Source organism: Neomonachus schauinslandi, chromosome 4 (genome assembly GCF_002201575.2).
Source record: "Neomonachus schauinslandi chromosome 4, ASM220157v2, whole genome shotgun sequence".
Lineage (NCBI taxonomy): Eukaryota > Metazoa > Chordata > Mammalia > Carnivora > Phocidae > Neomonachus > Neomonachus schauinslandi.
In genome coordinates, this window is record NC_058406.1 from 76842803 (window position 1) to 76862963 (window position 20161).

Consider the following 20161-nt stretch of genomic DNA (forward strand, 5'->3'; position numbering starts at 1 on the left):
CTGGACACGACGCCTTCCTTTATAAGAGAAACAGCACTAACACATCCGTCGGCCAGGAGAGCAGCGATCACTATTGTGTTAGCGCCGGCGGCGGAAGGACTTAGCCCCACCGCTACGTTAAAGAGTCCTTCTTTGTTCAGCTTCGGCCAGAGACGCAGAGCGCGGTGTTCTTCCGCTCTCGCTGCACAGTCCCCGCCCCCTCGCTGCTCTGGAGAGCTGCCATTCGGCACCGGAGTCGCTCCGCGCTCCCAGAATGCACCGGCAGTCCGCGGGAAACCAAAATGGCGAAGGGCTGTAGCGAAGTGGGCTCTGTTTGAGGCCGGTGTAAGAAGGCTCACTCTACTCTCAACCCTCATCCCCAGGACCTCGGTTTGTGCGTGTGCGTGTTCGGGGTGCCCGGTGGGGCGGGTGCCCAGTAGTGCTTGGACTCGCAGAGGAAGCGCCCAAGGGGACGTGATTGGTTGTTTTTTCCTGTATGAAGCGGTTGGCACCACTGAAGTGACCGAATGAGGTGAGAGACCTTGGCCTGGGAACCAGGCTCTTCCGGAGGAGGTGGGGGCGGGGGGGAGAAGGAAGAATGGAAGCAAGTATAAAAGGGAAAGATGGAGGATCGAAGTGGGGGTGGGATCTCCAGTGTGTGTATGTGGGTCCCTTGCATTTATGTATATGTTGAAAAGAATGGATAGAATGGAGTAGTCATTTAGGTTTTGGAGAAAATAGGGAGCGAGCAAGGCATTGGGGAAGTCGGTTGGAGGACCAAGATGAAACGTTGAGACGGGGAAGCTGTGTTTGGAGGGGCAGGAAGGAACCTGGGGGCGGGAGACGGTTGGAGGGGCAGGATGAACCTGGTGATGAGGGGGTGGGGAACCGAGGGGAGGAGCCGTTAGGAAATGCGGACTGAGGGAGACGTGGGGAGCTGAGTGAAGGGGCTGCCTGGGACCTTAGGGGGCGCAAAGGGAAGTAGCAGCTTGGAACCAGAGGGTGGTGGAATTGTATGGAATTGGAGTAAGGGGCTAGAGTAGAAGGGCAGGATGGAGTACGTGGATAAGGGAAACACTAAGTGGAGCCTGGAAGCAAACCCTGAAAGCTTTAAAGGGGAGAAGGGAGGGAAAGTGAGATGGCAGAGAGACACCTTATATTTGGAGCGCACAATGAAATCTAACTCATCCCTCCTCGGATGTAGATATGTATTATTCATTTTTACAACTGAGGTAATTACGGTTCAAGGGATTTTAACTGATTTGCCAAGATTTCTTAACATATTTTGGTAGTGCCAGAACTCTTAACTCTGAGTGTGTGTTTTACAATCTGGTGTCTTTGGTTGCTAGAATTTTTCTTTGGAAGCAACTAGAGGGAACAGATGGATTTATCGGGGTGATTTGACGAACAGAGAGGGTTCGTGAACAATGGAAAAAGGGGTATGGAATGTTATTCTATTCTTTAAAACATTTAACTTTGTTAATGTTAATTAACATTAATTATTTATTAATGTTAATTAATGTTAAATGTTAAAAGTTAGAACCGTTTACAAATAAAAATATGCAGACCTAGGCAGGCTTGTGTATAACGTCAGAAAGCACCATGTGAGGTCAGTACAGAACTAGAAATATGTAAATAGTGCCCGATTTAATTTGACTCCAGATGCTCCGGTAGTAGTAACTTTCTCCTTCAACATCGATTCCATGTGACTCTTCTGTATACGTTGCCTGCACGCTGGCTTCAATTTCCATGTTATCATTTTTTCTTGAGAATTCCTTTTTTGTTTTGCTTTGGGCAGTAGATTGCAAAGACTGAATCTGAAAGTATTTTATGAGGGTAAAGTAAAATGTACGTATATTCTTAAGTGACTTTTCAAAGGTTTGAAATGCTTTACCTGGAGCCATTTTGACTAACAGCTTTAGGTGTCCAGTAGTTTTGGCAAGGAAAGATTTTAAATTTCTTTAACATAGAGCATTCCATTCTTGATATTTAGAATGTTATTCACACTCCCAACCATTTGCAGTGATAGCTTGAGAGGGAATACAAGGTGAAATTCTATTTTTGTTTTTTTAGGTTCCTAAATATAAAAATATATTCGAATTCACATTTTGTTTGCTCACCTTCAGTTTTTTTTTAAGTGCTAAAAATATTCTAAAATATTTGAATTAAGAGTGCACCTGTTTCCTGATGCTGCATATTTGTGTTAATGGCATTAACGGAAATCTATACCTAATCAGGATGAAATGCACACACAATTTTAGAACTAGAAGTATAGAAATCATCTGGTTAAACTTTTTTTCTAGATGAAACAAAATATATTTAATGATCTTTTTAATTATGCTGGTTGCCTCAAAGCTCAGTTTGGAAAGGGATTTTATTCTGTGTATTTTGCTATGGGTCATAAATTCTTTGATGTCATTGATTTATAAATATACCTTTCATTAGATCCTTGACTGAAAGGGTAATTTGCTTTATTCTTATTTCAGCATAATCTTTATATCTGACTTTAGGAAACTGGTGATACAGTAATAATCTATTTTAACAGATAGGGAAATTTGCCCCTGAGGAGTTGTCATGGCCAACATCTGTAGCTGGGTGGTTCGGAAAGTAAAATTTAACTGCTGTTTTAGTTAGTCTGAACTTCCATGAATGATATTCTTTGGTTGATATTTTTATGCTTTGTTTTCCTTGTTTTTCAGGATTTGTTTATTGCAGTAAAATGCAGTATAACAATCCTAAATTAGAATGTAGAAGTTTCTCTGTGGGTATTTTTTATATATTGGTGTAGTGCTCTTCAGTAGAACTTTCTGCACGGATGGCAGTGATCTGTATCTGCTCTATCCAATATGGTAGCCAAAGCCGCATGTGGATGCTGAACACTACACATATAGCTGGTGTGACTGAGAACTGGATTTATAATTTAATTCAACTCATTGAAACTAAGTTTTAAATGGCCATATGTAGCTAGTGGCTGCTGTATTAGACAGCATAGTATTAGGGGTTATTGCATCCATTTATTAGGAATTGTCACATCTAATAACCATGGAAACCACGGGAACCCAAGGGTAAGGAAATATCTTGGAACTAAGGATTGAAATTCTCTTTGTACATTTTTAAGATGAAGTATTCTTCATTTTTGCCTCATACCTAGTCTTCTGTTATATCTCTGCAAAAGAATGAAGAAGGTAGCAACTTCTCTGATCTTTTATTATTTTTTTAAGATTTTATTTATTTGCGCTCAAGCATGAGGGGATGAGATGGGAGTGGGGGGAGATGCGACAGAGGGAGAGGGAGAAGCAGACTCCCCACTGAGTGTGGAACCCAACTCAGGGCTCCCTACCAGGAACCTGATCATGACCTGAGCCAAGTCAGAGGCTTAATCCAGAGACTGAGCCATCCAGGTGCCCCTTCTCTGATCTTTTAATATATGATTCTGTTTCCTTTGTCAAACAACAACAAAAATGGATGTTAAGAAAGTAGATTACTTTGTTATTTTTAAAAAAATTACTTGTTTTTTTAATACATCAGTTAAAAAACCTTTTTGTTAAGGAAAATTTAGAAATATATACAAAGTGAACAGAATAGTATAATAAACTTTTTTGTATCTATGCTTGTTTCATCTGTATCTCTATGCATTCTCCACTCCTCTCCATTGTTTTTATTATTTTAAAAAGCTTTTTAGGTAAAATTTATATATATTAACTGTATACTTTTAAATAATAACTTTATTGAGGTAATGCATATGTCATTTATATGTATGTAACTCACGTTTGTACCCTTTTAAGGTACAATTTACTGATTTTTTTAGTATATTCAGAGTTGTGCAACCATCACCATTATCCAATTTCAGAACATTTTCATCAGCCCAAAATGAAAATCTGTAACCATTAGCAGTCACTTTCCATTATTCCCTCCCACTACCCCTGGCAACCACTAACCAATCTTCTGTGTTTATATTTTGCCTATCCTGGACATTTCACATAAATGGAACCATATAATATGTGGCCTTTTGTGTCTTTTTTCGCTTAGCATAATGTTTTCAGGTACATCCATGTTATAGCATGTATCATTCCTTTTTTTTGGCCAAAATATGTTTCATTATATGGATATATATTTCATTTTGTTAATCCATTCATCAGTTGATGGGCATTTGGTTGTTTCCACTTTCTGCTGTTAATAGTTTTTTATTTGCAGTGAATGTTCATTTACAGGATTTGTGTGGACGTGTGGTTCATTTCTCTTGGATACATATCCAGGAGTGGAATTGCGGGGTCAGATGACACCTCTGTATTTAGCATTTCGAGAAACTGCCAAACTGTTTTCCAAAGAGCCTACATCTTTTTACAGTCTCATCAGCAATTATGAGGGTTCAGTTTCTCTACATCCTTACCAATATTTGTCTTTTTGGTTATAAGCATCCTAGTGGGTATGCAGTGGTATCTCATCCTGATTTTGATTTGCATTATCCTGATGACTAATGATGTTGAGCATCTTTTCCATGTAGTTATTGGCCTTTTGTATACCTTCTTTGGAGAACTGTCTATTCAGGTCCTTTGCCCATTTAAAAAATTGGATTATTTATGTTTTCACTGTTGAGTTGTAAGCATTGTTTATGTGGTTTGGATATAAGTCCCTTATCAGGTGTGTGGTTTGCAATTATTTTCTCCTGTTCGTGGGGTTGTTCCTTCACTTGATGATGTCCTGTGATGCACAAAAGTCTTTAATTTTGATGAAGTCTAATTTATCCTTTTTCTTGTTTTGCCTATGCTTTTTTTTTTTTTTTAAGATTTTATTTATTTGACAGAGCACAAGCAGGGGGAGCACCAGGCAGAGGGAGAGGGAGAGGCAGGGAGCCAGATGCAGATGCGGGGCTTGTGCTTTTGATGTCATATCTAAGACAATGTTGCCTAACACAGGGTGACACAGATTTACTCCTGTTTTTTTCCTAAGAATTATATAATTTCAGCTCTTACATTTAGTTTGTGGCCCATTTTGAGTTAATTTTTGTATGTGGTGTGAGGTAGGTGTCCAGTTTCATTTATTTTAGGTGTGAATACCAATTTCCCTGAACCATTTGTTAAAAAGACTCTTCTTTCCCATTGAATTGTTTTGACAGTCTTTTCAAAGATCAGTTGAACATAAATGAAAGGATTTGTTTCCAGATTCTCAATTTTATTCCATATATGTGTCCTTATGCCTGCATAATAATGTCTCGATTACTGTTACTTTGTATTAACTTTTGAAATGGGGAAGTATGAGTCCTTTGGTTTTCTTTTTCAGTGTTATTTGGGTATTCTGGGTTTCTTTTACTTCTATATGAATTTTAGGAGTAGTCTGTCAATTTTTGCAAGGAGTATGTCAATTTTTGCAAGCGCAGCTGGGATTTTGATAGATACTGTAATGAATCTGTAGATCGATTTGGGAAAAATTGCCGTCTTAAAAATGTTAACATCCAGGGCGCCTGGGTGGCTCAGTTGGTTGAGCGACTGCCTTCGGCTCAGGTCATGATCCTGGAGTCCCTGGATCGAGTCCTGCATCGGGCTCCCTGCACGGCAGGGAGTCTGCTTCTCCCTCTGACCCTCCCCCCTCTCATGTGCTCTCTCTCATTCTCTCTGTCTCAAATAAATAAATAAAATCTTCAAAAAAAAAAAAAGTTAACATCCAGAAACATGGGATATCTTTTTTCCAATTATGTAGGTTTTATTTAATTGCTTTCTCTGTTATGTAGTTTTCATTGTACAAGCCTTACATTTTTTTGTTGTTGTTAAATTTATTCCTAAGTATTTTGTTCTTTTTTTGGTGCTATTGCAGATGAAATTTTTTCCTTAATTTCATTTTCAGATTATTCATTGGTAGCATATAGAAATGCATTTGGGGGCACCTGGGTGGCTCAGATGGTTAAGCGTCTGCCTTCAGCTCGGGTCATGATCTCAGGGTCCTGGGATTGAGTCCCGCATCGGGCTCCCTGCTCCTTGGGAGCCTGCTTCTCCCTCTGCCTCCCTCTCTCTGTCTCTGTCTCTCATGAATAAATAAATAAAATCTTAAAAAAAAATGCATTTGATTGTTGTATATTAATCTTGTATTCTGTAACTTTGCTAATCTGGTTTATTCTAGTAGGGTTTGTGTGTGTGTGGATTCTGAATAATTTTTTTGGTTTTGTATCATAGTTTCTTCACAGTATCAATTTTGTGTCATCTCGAGTATTGGTGACAGTATTTCTTAAGCTAATCTGTATGAGAATTAAAGTAATTATATAAAAATTGGTGCTGGGCTCTATTGCAGATTTATCGTTAACTATAGCAGGTCTACTCTTGATTCTCACTTTGGGAAACCAGCTGAACATGTCTCATTTACTATGTACCCCACCTTCTCTCACAACCATTTGGTTTCTGTATGGATAAAAGATGTCTCAGTATTTTCTTTCATATTTCCTCCCCATTGGCTGTGAACACCAATTCTCTATGTTTTGATGCTGGTGCTCTTAGTGTATTCATATGCATTGGCACTGAGGAGCACTTTGCTCATGCTGCCTGGCTAGTTGGTGATTATATCACCAGTTATAACACAGATCTACATTTCAGAGTTAAAATGTGAAAATTGTCCTTTAGTTAATGACTTCTCTAGGCAGTAGGACCAACCAATTGGAGCTGTTTAGGCAAAGGAGTAATTGAAACAGGTTTTCCATACTGCAAATTGAGAGTGCATTAATTAAAGGATGGGTTGGTAGCAGGAAGATCAATTAGGGAAGTATATGTTGGTAGTGCAGGCAAGAGCTGAGCTGATAATGACCTGAAATAAGGCAGTGGTTGTAGGAGATTTTTGAGAGGTAATCTTTAAGGAATAATTAGGACTTGGTGAATATTTGGGGCATCAGGGAAGAGGGAAAAATCAAATAATACTTTTAGATTAAGAACTCATGAGACAGTAATGGCATTAACTTAGGAGTGGCATTAACTGGAGAAAGGGGAGGAATTTGAAGAAAATGTCAGTTTTGTTAAGTTAAAGGTTCTGGGAGAATCCAGGTTGAGATAGCTAGTGGGAAATTGGCAGTTAGGGTCTGAAGCTTGTGAGACAGGATGGGGCTGGAGATGTAGAAATTGATAATAAGTAAAAATTAAGTGAGGCAGGGCACCTGGGTGGCTCATTCGGTTGAGCATCTGCCTTAGGTCCAGGTCATGATCTCAGGGTCCTCGGGTTGAGTCCCCAGTTGGCGCCCTGCTCAGCAGGGAGTCTGCTTCCCCCTCTCCTGCTCATGCTCTATCTCACTCTCATGCTCTCTCTCTCAAAATAAATAAAATCTTTTTGAAAAAATTAAGTGAAGCATTAGGAGAATATGACTATTTAAGACAAGCAGAACATGTAGGACAAAAGAAGGGAACCCTAGACCACTCCCAACATTAAACGGTTGGCAGGGCAGGAAAAATCAGTACGGAAACCTCAGAAAGGTGGGAGAAGCGTCGCTTACTATAGGTGACAGGTATCTCAGGAACCAGAGAAAGTGAATTTCAAGAAAAAGGTCATGACCATCAGTTATTACACAAAGATGGAGTATGGTGAGAACTGAAATTAGAGCATTGTCTGGTATTTGGTCATTTGGAGGTCTTTGATGGAATTGTTAAAAGTAATCAGGACAGTCAATTTGTAATGGATTAAGTGGAATGTACTTTTTTAAGTTTATTGGTGAAATAATGAGAAAAATGTAGAAATAATTTGTAAGGACTGTTTTTGTTTTTAATTTGATTTTGGTTATGGCAGATTTGCATCAAGCAAAGTTAAGATTTAAAATAAAAAATTATAGGAGCGCCTGGGTGGCTCAGTCGTTAAGCGTCTGCCTTCGGCTCAGGTCATGATCCCAGGGTCCTGGGATCGAGCCCTGCATCGGGCTCCCTGCTCCGCGGGGTGCCTGCTTCTCCCTCTTCCACTCCCCCTGCTTGTGTTCCCTCCCTTGCGCTGTGTCTCTGTCAAAATAAATAAATAAAATCTTTAAAAAAAATAAATAAATAAAATAAAATAAAAAATTATATGCAAACAATGAATCAGGGAACACTACATCAAAAACTAATGATGTAATGTATGGTGATTAACATAACATAATAAAAAAAATTTAAAAATAAAATAAAGGAGGTAATTGATAATGTGAGATTACTCTCTAATACTGGAGAGAAGAAGAGGCATGTCTTCTTTACAGAAGTGAATTAGGTGAGCGCTGTGAATTGTGTAAGACTGATGAATCACAGACCTGTACCTCTGAAACAAATAATACATTGTGTGTTAAAAAAAAAAAAGAAGAAGATAGTAGGAGGGAAAAATGAAGGGGGGGAAATCGGAGGGGGAGACGAACCATGAGAGACTATGGACTCTGAGAAACAAACTGAGGGTTCTAGAGGGGAGGGGGGTGGGAGGATGGGTTAGCCTGGTGGTGGGTATTGAGGAGGGCATGTATCGAATGGAGCACTGCATGTTATACGCAAACAATCATGGAACACTACATCAAAAACTAATGATGTAATATATGGTGACTAACCTAACATAATAAAAAAATAAAAAATAAAATGGTAAAAAAAAGAAGTGAATTAGGTACATGCTTTTGTGAATAGGTTTAGGGGAAGGATGAGTGGGGAGAAAGTTGAGGAATTTCATGTTTGTAGCTTCTGTTTTCTCTGAAATAAAACCCTACCTTTTGAGTGAAGAAGTTGAATGACCCAACAGACCTTCCACCAAGTTCCTGTTTCTGAAGGTTTCTACATAACAAAAATGATTTTTTTTAAAAGAAAAGAACTTTTTGTTGTGCATTAATAACTTTGTGCATGTATGTCTCGGTGTGGCACCTTAGCTTTTTGAAAAATATGTTAAGTGTCGACTTGATTTCAAGTTCCCAGAGGCCAGGAGACCAGATCTTAATCATTTTGAACTTCCAGCTGTCTGAGGAGATGTGGCTGGCACATGTACCACTTTACTGTTCCTAGGAGAGTTTTTTGTTTTGTTTTGTTTCTGGTTTTTGTTTAGAATTAGTTTTCTAATACTAAGATGCTCTAAACATACAGGAACAAAATAAACCAATTTTCATTGAGAAGAGTGTCATTTCCTCCTGTCCTCAACATTAGTTTAATCTTTTTTTAAAATATTTTTTATTTTGTTTATTAGAGAGAGAGAGAGAAGGGGGAGGGTCAGAGGGAGAAGCAGACTCCCAGCAGAGCAGGGAGCCTGATATGGGACTCGATCCTGGGACTTCAGGATCATGACCTGAGCCGAAGGCAGTCGCTTAACCGGCTGAGCCACCCAGGCACCCAACATTAGTTTAATCTTTTATGAGTGCTTGAACCCCTCTGTTGACTATCTGAGGACTTTTTGATAGCAATTCGCAAATTCTCCATTAGGTAGACAGCACTTTATGCACCTCTGGTTAAGGTCAGCGCATTTACCTACTGGAAGACAATCAACAAAACTAAAGGGCAACCTTCAGAATGGGACAAGGTATTTGCAAATGATATACCTAATGAAGGGTTAGTATCCAAAATCTATAAAGAACTTATCGAACTCAATACCTAAAAAAACAATCCAGTTAAATGAGAAGACATGAATAGACATTTTTCCAAAGAAGGAATACAGATGGCTAACAGACACATGAAAAGATGCTCAACATCATTCGTCATCCGGGAAATTCAAATCAAAACTACAATAAAATACCACCTCACAACCTGTCAGATGGCTAAAATTAATAGTCCAGGAAACAACAGATGTTGGCAAGGATGCAGAGAAAGGGGAACCCTCTTACACTGCTAGTGGGAATGCAAACTGGTGCAGCCACTCTGGAAAACAGTATGGAGGTTCTTCAGAAAGCTAAAAATAGAACTACCTGGGGGCACCTGGGTGGCTCAGTTGTTAGGCATCTGCCTTCGGCTCAGGTCATGATCCCGGGGTCCTGGGATCGAACCCCACATCTGGCTCTCTGCTCAGCGGGAAGCCTGCTTCTTCCTCTCCCACTCCCTTTGCTTGTGTTCCCTCTCTCGCTATCTCTCTCTCTCTGTCAAATAAATACATAAAATCTTTAAAATAAAAATAGAGCTACTTTAAGATCCAGCAATTGCACTACTAGGTATTACCCAAAGGATACAAAACCACTGATTTGAAGGGACACATGCACTCTGATGTTTATAGCAGCATCAACAATAGCCAAATTATGGAAAGAGCCCAAATGTCCATCAACTGATGAATGGATACACAATGGGATATTACTTAGCCATGAGAAAGAATGAAATCTTGCCATTTGCAACGATGTGAATGGAGGTAGAGGGTATTATGCTAAGCAAAATAAGTCAGTCTGTGAAAGACAAATACCACATGATTTCACTCAAATGAGGAATCTAGGAAACAAAACAGATGAACATAGAAAAAAAAGTGAGAGATGCAAACCATAAAACAGACTCTTAGCTACAGAGAACAAACTGAGGGGCAGGAGGGGCAGGGTTGGGGGGTACTTGCTGTGATGAGCACTGGGTGTTATATGTAAGTGATGAATCACTAAATTCTAAAAACTAATATACTATTATGTTAACTAACTAAAATTTAAATAAAACCTTGAGACAGAACAAAAATAAAGCACTTACCTATTGCTGAAAATAGATTTATACTAAATTTCAAAACATTCTCATAATATAGTTTTGGGTCCTAACAACATTATCTCTTAAGCATAAGTTAACATCAACAAATATTGGTTGATGTTATTGGTTGACCCTCTTGAAGAAAATATGCTATGGAGAATTCGTTTTCTTATTTGTTCAACAAATATTATTGAGGACTTCCTATGTGGGACATTGTCTTAGATGCTGGAAATACATTGTTGAACAACATAGCCATTTATACTGCCTTTGTGGAGTATGCAGTATTTTGAAGGAGTCACACACCCACACACAAAACAAACACACAGCATCATTAGTTTAGTGTTTTTCCTAAAACTGTTTAACCTGACTTTAATCATGAGGAAACAATAAGACAAATCCAGAATGTATAGCATGTTATCATTCAGCTTAGAAGTGAGAAGATAGTTGGCTTCAAAAAATATCCTGTTAAAATGAAACAAGGATACAGTTGAGATTAAAGGAAAGGGAAGAGACATGACAGGATACAATGTGTGAATTTTGACTGGATCCTAGATTTTGAAAAAACTTTATAAAGAACATTTTTGTGTCAAATGGAGAATTTGGACTGTACATTAGGCAGTAATATTAATGTTAAATCTGCTGGGTATAATAGTCTTGTGGCTATATGGGACAAAGTTCATCTGTCAGTTCAGAGCTTTGAAAAAATAGAGACCGATGTCCTTGAGTTTTTGTGTCAAAATCAGGGGCAGCCAGCTATTCCTATCCTGGGAAACTTAACGAAGTTGAATCATCTCTAGAAATGCCTTTCATTACTGGTAGACTTAAATTAGGCCAGTAAAAGCCTTGTGGCTAAATATTACTATGGATGAGAGGCTTGATAATGGCAACGAATCTCATTTCACCACATGTTAAAGTCTGACAATATTTCTGGCCTTACACTATTTTTTATGACCAGTTCATAATTGGGATCCCAAATGACAAATACCGAGAATAACTTTGTCTAAAAGACAATGTGGCTTGCTGGAGTTTACCATATATTAAGAGTCAGAGTTTGGGGATGTAATCAAGCATTACTTGACATTTTTAGAACTTCAAGAGAGTGATTTTATTTCTGAGTTGAATATTTCTTATTGGTTAAAGGGAATAATATTCTCCCCTATCTTCTGACATTGTAATTAGGAGAAAATGAGATGTGGTTGCCCTTGAGAAAGTTAAAACACTATGTAGTAAGGTGATCTTATTTTCAAGCCCTTTTAATCTGTCTGCTCTGCTACCCAAGATCCAGTTCATACTTTTAGGAATTGGAACTTAAACTCTGGGGCAGAGTTAGTGGCTTGAAGTAAGGATACCTCAATTTTATTATTTCTTCCTCCCTGGTCTTAGGACCAAATTCTGCAGCATTATAATGAAAATTCTGAACTTTCCATTCAGTTCATTTTCTCCTGAATTGATAGTGTAGTTTCATGTATGTATTGTAATCAACCTTACCAGTTGTAGACATGAATATTTGCAGTTATCTATGGTTTTTATGTATATTATTGGTATTGTTGGTTTTGGTGTTTTAAATCTGTAGTTACCTGCTATCCATCACATATACAAGTTAACTAGTCATCTCACAACTAATATATCATCAAGAATCTGCAAACTAACATTATTAGCTAGTATTAAATTCTCATTGTGGAGACACTGTGTTTTCCATCTGCACAAATAGTTTATTTTTTTTAATTTTTTAATTTTTTAAATTATTTTTTTAAAGATTTTATTTATTTATTTGACAGAGAGAGAGACAGCGAGAGCAGGAACACAAGCAGGGGGAGTGGGAGAGGGAGAAGCAGGCTTCCCGCCAAGCAGGGAGCCCAATGTGGGACTCGATCCCAGGACCCTGGGATCATGACCTGAGCCGAAGGCAGACGCTTAACGACTGAGCCACCCAGGCGCCTGCACAAATAGTTTAGATGACTGTGGATATTGTGTTGAATAGACTTAACCAGTTATCTTTTTAATCCAATACATTCTTGAAATCCAATGCTGTCTCTAAATGGTATTTCTTTGCCATTCTGAAAATATTTGATACGTTATATCTAACAGTGTCATTTATAATTTTTTAAAAGTTAAAATATTTTCTGGGGCCCCTGCGTGGCCCAGTTGGTTAAGCATATGACTTTGGCTCAGTTTATGACCAGGGTCCTGGGATGGAGACCCATGGTGGGTTCCCTGCTCAGCGGGGAGTCTGTTTCTCTCTCTCCTTCTGCCGCTTCCCCTTGCTCATGCTCTCTTGATCTCTCAAATAAACAAATAAAATCTTTTTAAAAAGTTATAATCTTTTTTTATAGTTCATAAAAATTTTTGTGATCACAAAAATACTGTATGCTTGTTGCAAAAGCCTAAATATACAGAAATGTTCTATAAAACTGAAATTTTATCATAAATTTTAAGCTATTTAGATATATTTTCTATAATTTCATGAAGAGAGCTAAAGCCACACTCTCTGAAAGTGTAAACATCTTTGTCATTGCCTGACCTGTTAGGTGGCTAAACTATTTTTAATTCTAGAGGTTTCAGGCTGAACTTGAGGTCCAGGTGGAGACTCTCCTAGTTTGCTGCTGCTGTTAGTTTCAATCTTCAAGTGAGATGAAATTAAGTACAATTTTAGAAGACTTTTTGGCTTTTTATTTCTATATTTAAACACATGAACAAATTTGGAGCTGTGTGTAGTAGAATATATGTATTCATAGGATTCATAGTATAATGTGTGCATTCACATTCTTGATGTGATGGAGGACTTATTTACTAATGTGTATATTGTTAAGTATAGGCTTTCACTGATTTATTCAAGAGACAATTACTAAGTACCTCTTTGTGGCAGACACTAAGAAAAGTTTTTCTTTCAGTTGTAATTTGAAATGCAAATCCCATTTGTGTACATGGAGTCATTTAGGTAATACATTTCTAAAATATTGTTTGATTCAGCTTTTAACATACATGTTACGCAGAAGATTCAGACTTAATCATCAGTGTATGCAGGTAAGAGAGTAGGTTTCTTAGATTATGAATGTTTATGGTTAGGTTATTTTTCCTTTAGTTTCAACAATTTCTTCATTCTTGTAGCAACAGCTTATATTAATGTTCAGATATTTCCCACCCCCAAACCCCCTTTGACTTCCTTAAGAAGCTTAAGTTTTAGAAAAGTAAGCTAAACTCAACCTGTTAGTCTTTGCTTCTAAACCCTGCGTGGTCTGACGTTTGAACTCTGGTTGTAGGTGACTTTGGAATTGTTAACTTCAGTAAACAGTTTATATTACTCATTTTACTTAACCTGTAAGATACATACTCCTACCTCCTTTTTCTTTGTTGTCGTTCCTTGTTTTTTTTTTTTATGATACTCTTTCTCTGGGTTATCTTTTTTATTTCTGTGGTGACTTCTTCCCTCAGAGGATTTTTTTTGCCTGTCATTCCATTAAGAGTTTTCCAAAGATTCTCTGATTTGTCTTTCATGAACCATTAACTGTCTTTGGCAGAATGGAGATAGTGTACTGACGTAGGGTTGCCAGCTTTTATTTTGGAAAGTAAGAATTTTTTTTTTTTTTAAGATTTTATTTATTTATTTGACAGAGAGAGAGAGAGCACAAGCAGAGGGAGCGGCATGCAGAGGGAGAGGGAGAAGCAGGCTTTCCAAAGAGCAGGGAGCCTGATGTGGGGCTCGATTCCAGCACCCTGGGATCATGACCTGAGCCGAAGGCAGACACTTAACCGACTAAGCCACCCAGACACCCAGTAAGAATGTTTTTAAAAACTGCCACTTACTACCTTCATTTCACTAAAGAAAAGGTATTAAGAGTGTACGAAGGGTGTGCTCTCAAAGTATGGAATAGCTTAAGTTGTTTAATTTTAACTCAATATATTGTCCTTGTTTTTCTTACTTTACTGTAGATTGGCACGGGTCTGTGGACTTGATTACTTGAGAACCACTGCCTTAAAACTGTAGTTACTTGAGCTGATTCAGGGGGAGGGAGTGGGGAGTTCTTGTGGTCTAATGTTAGGGAAAAACTATAGAGTTTGTCTTAACATACCAAAGCTTCCAAGGTAGTTCTGTGAAAAAGCCCCCTAGTTTGCTTGGTATTAGAGCACCATTTCACTTAGTAAGTAGTTAATTTTTTTTTTTTAATTAAAATAGTGCTTTCTAAGAGTGTGAAACATCAAGTTCTAGTTATAAAATTCTAAAAAGATGTGGGTTTTTAAAATATGTTCCCTCTACTTTTCTTAGAGGCAACTGCTTTTTAACTCTTAGCTGTTTCTTTATATTTCTGAGTAAACATTGCGTTGTTTCATCAATTTTGGACTTTTTTTCAATAATGTTAGATGAGGAATTTCTCTGATACCTTCTTCTCTTCTTTTAATATGCTTATATAAAAAATTTCCTTGGTATAATTATATAAACATTGATATATTGAGAGAATATTGATATGGCAAAGTAATGGGTGAGGGTTAAATGAGTTATTACATGCAGAATTCTTAGAACAGTGCTAAACATTTGTTAGCTGTTTTAGCTATTATTTCTGGGGTTACATTTCTTTCTTACACAACCGGATTTAAAATTTGCCTCATTAAAAAAATAGAACGTGCTTAGTTTTCTTTGAACATTGAAATCTTCACACATCTTTCCACTGTTCTGTAAAATGTCTTGCAGTGTACTTTTCCACACTGTCCATCTGTCCTATAATTTATCAGTTACATTTATTTTTCTTGGAGATACTCTGCTGGAGCTCTTCTGGAGTTCTTCTCTAATCTGGACTTGCTCTCTACACTTAACTGCACAGATTTAGTCTTGGGGCTCGACTTCATAGTCACCCTGGGAATTCCTTTGTATCTCCCCTGTTGATTCCTTTGCATCTCATGTCTGCCTTTTTTTTTTTTTTTTAAGATTTTATATATTTATTAGAGAGAGAGGGAGAGCACAGAGGGGGAAGCAGACTCCCCACTGAGCAGAGACTTGGGGCTTGATCCCAGGAACCCAAGATCATGACGAAGGCGGATGCTTAACCATTTGAGCCACCCAGGTGCCCCTCATGTCTGCCTTTTTGGTTTACTGACTCTCTTTGGTATCTTCTGTTAGGCCCAAAGAGAGTGTGTTTGGGTGATAAATCTTCGTAGACTTGTGGTAACACAAGTTTATACATTATGGTATGTTTACCACAAGTGTAGCTACTGTCTGTCCTGATATATTGCAATTACAATGTCATTGACTGTAGTCCTTATGCTGTGCCTTTTATTCCCATGACTTATTTATTCCTTAACTGGAAGCCTGTATCTCCCACTTCCCTTTACCCATTTTGCCCAACCCCACCGTTCCCCTCTGGCAATTGTCAGTTTTTTCTCTGTATTAATAGGTCTGATTCCTTTTTTTTTCTTTTGTGGGGGTAAGGGGGGGGGAGGGAGAAGGAGAGGGAGAGTATGTCCAGCAGACTCTGTGCTGAGCACGGAGCCAGATGTGGGGCTCGATCTCAGGATCCTGAGATCATGAACTGAGCCAAAACCAAGAGTCGGACACTTAACCAACTGAGCCACCCAGGCACCCCGGGAAAGAGAGAATCTCCACTGTGTGTGGAGCTGGAGGCAGGACTCAGTCTCACACCCCTGATATCATGACCTGAGCCAAAATCAGGAGTTGGAGGCTTAACCAACTGAGTCCCCCCAGATGCCCAGGTCTGATTCTTCTTCCCTCCCTCCTTTTCCTTTTCCCTTTCCCTTTTCCTTTCCTTTCATTCCCATGTATGAGTGAAATCATACGGTCTTTTTTTGTCTGACTTATTTCACTTAGCAAAATACCCTGGGGGTCCATCCATGTTGTCTCAGATGGCACAATCTCAACCTTTTTATGGCTGTGTAATATTCCATTGTGTATATATACACCACATTTTTATTGATTCATTTATTGATGGACATGGGTTGCTTCCATATCTTGCTATTATAAATAATGCTGCAGTAAACATAGGGACACATATATCTTTGAATTAGTATTTTTGCTTTCTTTGAGTAAATAGTAGTGGAATTACTGGATCATATGGTATTTCTATTTTTAATTTTTTGAGGAACATCCATACTGTTTCCACAGTGGCTGTACCAGTTTATGTTCCTACCACCAGCGCACAAGGGCTTCTTTTCTCCACATCCTCCCCAACACTTGTTATTTCTTGTTTGTTTGTTTTTTTATTTTAGCCATTTTAACAGATGTTAAGGTTATCTCTCACTGTGGTTTTGATTTGCATTTCCCTGATTAGGGATGTTGAGCATTTTTAAAAATACATGTTTTAAATCTTTGTTACCCCCCCCACCCTTTTTTGGGGTGCAGATTATTTGTGGAAGAAATCGGGTCATTTGACATATAAATTTCCCAGCTTGGATTTTGCCAGTTGCATCCCCATTGTGCAGTTGAACATCATTTCTCTGCATTTTCTATAAATTGGTGGCTAGATGTAGAAGCTTATTATTCCAGATTGCTTGCCTTTTTTTTTTTTTTTTTTTTTTGGCATGACTACTTCATAGTTGTGTGTTCTCCCACCAAGAGGCATACAGTGGTTGTTTCTCTTGTGCTTTTAGAAGCCACTGGTACTCAATACCTAGATCCATTTATTCATTAGGTGTTGAAAAATGATTTTTTAAAATTTATTCATTTCTTTTTCATGTATTGGCTTGAATGTATTTATAAAGAAAACTTACCCCATTTTCAGTAGGCACTTCAGCTATTCTCCTCTCTGTGCTTTGTGTTTGTTTCCTTTGATTCAGTTCTTTGAATGAATTAACTTTCCATCTCCTGATAGGATATACAGATAGCACAGATAGAAGATGTGACTAGGGATCCAACTGTCCTTTTATACAGACTTCCATATTACTCTATTCTTCGAGCTCACCTGACGTCTCTCTTTTGAGTTTGGTGCCGCCAATTCTTCAGTCTTTTGGGGTTCTGTGGGACAAATGGGTTGCTTCTCATCATTTTTTTCTGCTGGGTGCTTAAGTTTAATCTTCTTCCCCATTTTAGCAGTGTTTATTATTCTTTCAGCTGCTTTCCATTTTCATATATTGTGGTTTGGAGTTTCATGTATACTCTAGTATGATTGAAGATGGTGTGTATTTTAAGGTTTTTCTTTTTGTTTTAGCATGAGAAGGAGCAGAGAATCTTCACTTTGCTCTTTTATTATAGTAAAGTTCTCATCCCATTTCTCTTCTCATTTCTATCCAGGGCTCCAAATACCATCACTATTTTCCTGACTTCAAGTCTTTACTTCCAAACCTGATTTTCTTTCTGAGCTGTGCATCTTTTTATCCAACTACTTCCTAGATTTCCTGATAAGTGTTCCCCAGATACTTGCAGTTTTATCAGTCTTTTCAGCGGACCAATTTTTAGTGCCATTGGTTTTCTCTGTTGTATGCTTTTCTTTCATTGATTTGTTTTTTTTTTAATTTTTCTTTTACTTCTCTCCTCCCCTCCCAACATGAGATGGATACTCAATTTATTAACTTTTGTCTTCCCTCCCCCCGCCCCCCAGGATCTGTACTCCACGTTTTACATCCAGCTGATGAAATAAAAATGACATCTAGGATTTTTCTTATTTCAATCCCTGATGTGACCCTGTATTCACTACAGTGCCCTTTTTTGTTCCTTTTTAAAATTGAGCTATAGTTGACACGTAACATTATTTAGTTTCAGGTATACAGTGTAATGATTCGATATTTGTATAAATTGCAAAATAATCACCACTGAGTTTAGTTAACATCTGTCACCATACGTAGTTATAAATCTTTTTCCCCTGTGATAAGAACTTTCAAGATTTACTCTTAGCAACTTTCAAATGTGCAAAACAGTATGACTAACTGTAGTCACTATGGTGTACATTACATCCCTGTGACTTATTTATTTTATAAGTTTGTATTTTTCCTTTCATCCATTTAACCCATTCCTGTTCCTCACCTGTGGCAACCACCCATCGTTTTTCTCTATCTACGAGCTTTGGGTTTTTTGTTGTTGTAGTTTTATTAGATTCCACATATAAGTGAGATTGTACAGTATTTGTCTTTTTCTATCTGACTTATTTCACCTAGCAGAATGCCCTCAGAGTCCATCCATGTTGTCACAGATGGCAAGATTGCATTCTTTTTTATGGCTAAATAATATTCCATTGTGTGTGTGTATGTATAGACACACACACACTAAATTGTCTTTATTTATCCATTGATGGACACCTAGGTTGTTTCCATATCTTGGTTGTTGTAAATAATGCTGCAGTGAACGTGGGGATGTATATATCTCTAGTTAGTGTTTTTGTTTTCTTTGGATAAATACTCAGAAGTGGAATTGCTGGATTGTATGGTAGTTCTTTTTTTTTTTTTTTTTAAGAGACTATTTATTTGACAGTGAAAGAGCACAAGCAGGGGGAGTGGCAGCAGGAGAGGAAGAAGCAGGCTCCCCGCTGAGCAAGGGACCCGATGTGGGGCTTGATCCCAGAACCCTGGGATCATGACCTGAGCTGAAGGCAGACACTTAACCGACTGAGCCACCCAGGCGCCCCTGTATGGTAGTTCTGTTTTTAATTTTTTGAGGAACCTCCATACTGTTTTCCATAGTGGCTGTACCAATTTAAATTCCCAGCAACAGTACACAAAAGTTCCCTTTTCTCCATATCTTGCCAATGCTTGTTATTTCTTGTGTTTTTGATAATAGCCATTTTGACAGGTGTAAGGTGGTATCTCATGGTGGTTTTGATTTGCATTTCTGTGATTATTAGTGATGTTGAGCATCTTTTTATGTACCTTTTGGCCATCTGTATATCTTTGGAGAAATGTCAGTTCAGATGCTCTGCTCATTTCTTAATCAGATTTTTGTTGTTGTTGTGTTATTGAGTTGTATGAATTTTTTAACATTTTTTAAAAAGATTTTATTTATTTGAGAGAGAGCAGAGCAAGAGAGAGAGGTTAAGCGGGGAGAGGGGCAGAGGGACAGGGAGGAGCAGGCTCCCTGCTGAGCAGAGAGCCCAATGCAGGGCTCGATCCCAGGATCCTGGAATCATGACCTGAGCCCAAGGCAGACACTTAACCTACTGAGCCACCCAGGCACCCCCATATTTTGGTTATTAACCCCTTAACAAACACATGATTTGAAAATATTTTCTTCCATTCAGTAGGTCGCCTTTTCATTTTGTTGATGGTTTCCTTTGCTGTGCAGAAGCTTAGTTTTGATATAGTTCCACTTGTTTATTTTTGCTTTTGTTGCCTTTGCTTTTGGTGTCAAATCCAAAAAAATCATCACTAAGACTGGTATCAAGGAGCTTACTGCCTGTGGTTTCTTCTAGAAGTTTTATGGTTTCAGGTGTTATGTTCATATCTTTAATTCATTTTTAAGTTAATTTTTGTGAATGGTATAAAATAGTGGTCCAAATCCATTCTTTTTCATGTGGTTGTCCAGTTTTTCCCAATACCGTTTTTTGAAGAGACCGTCTTTCCCTCATGATATGTTCTTAGTTCCTTTGTCTTAAAGTAGTTGACAAAAATATGTGTGGATTTCTTTCTTTTTTTTTTTTTTTTTTTTT

At 38.1% G+C, this 20161-nt stretch overlaps 1 protein-coding gene across 1 annotated transcript in view; it reads left to right on the top strand.

The window, feature by feature from the left end:
• The first annotated feature begins 272 nt into the window (after positions 1 to 272).
• MTF2 (metal response element binding transcription factor 2) overlaps positions 273 to 20161 on the top strand; it is a 55978-nt gene continuing 36089 nt past the window's right edge. The window contains exon 1 of the mRNA XM_021690310.2: positions 273 to 511. Coding sequence (XP_021545985.2) covers positions 507 to 511 — 5 coding nt within the window. The 5' untranslated portion in view covers positions 273 to 506. The remainder of the gene's footprint in view (positions 512 to 20161) is intronic.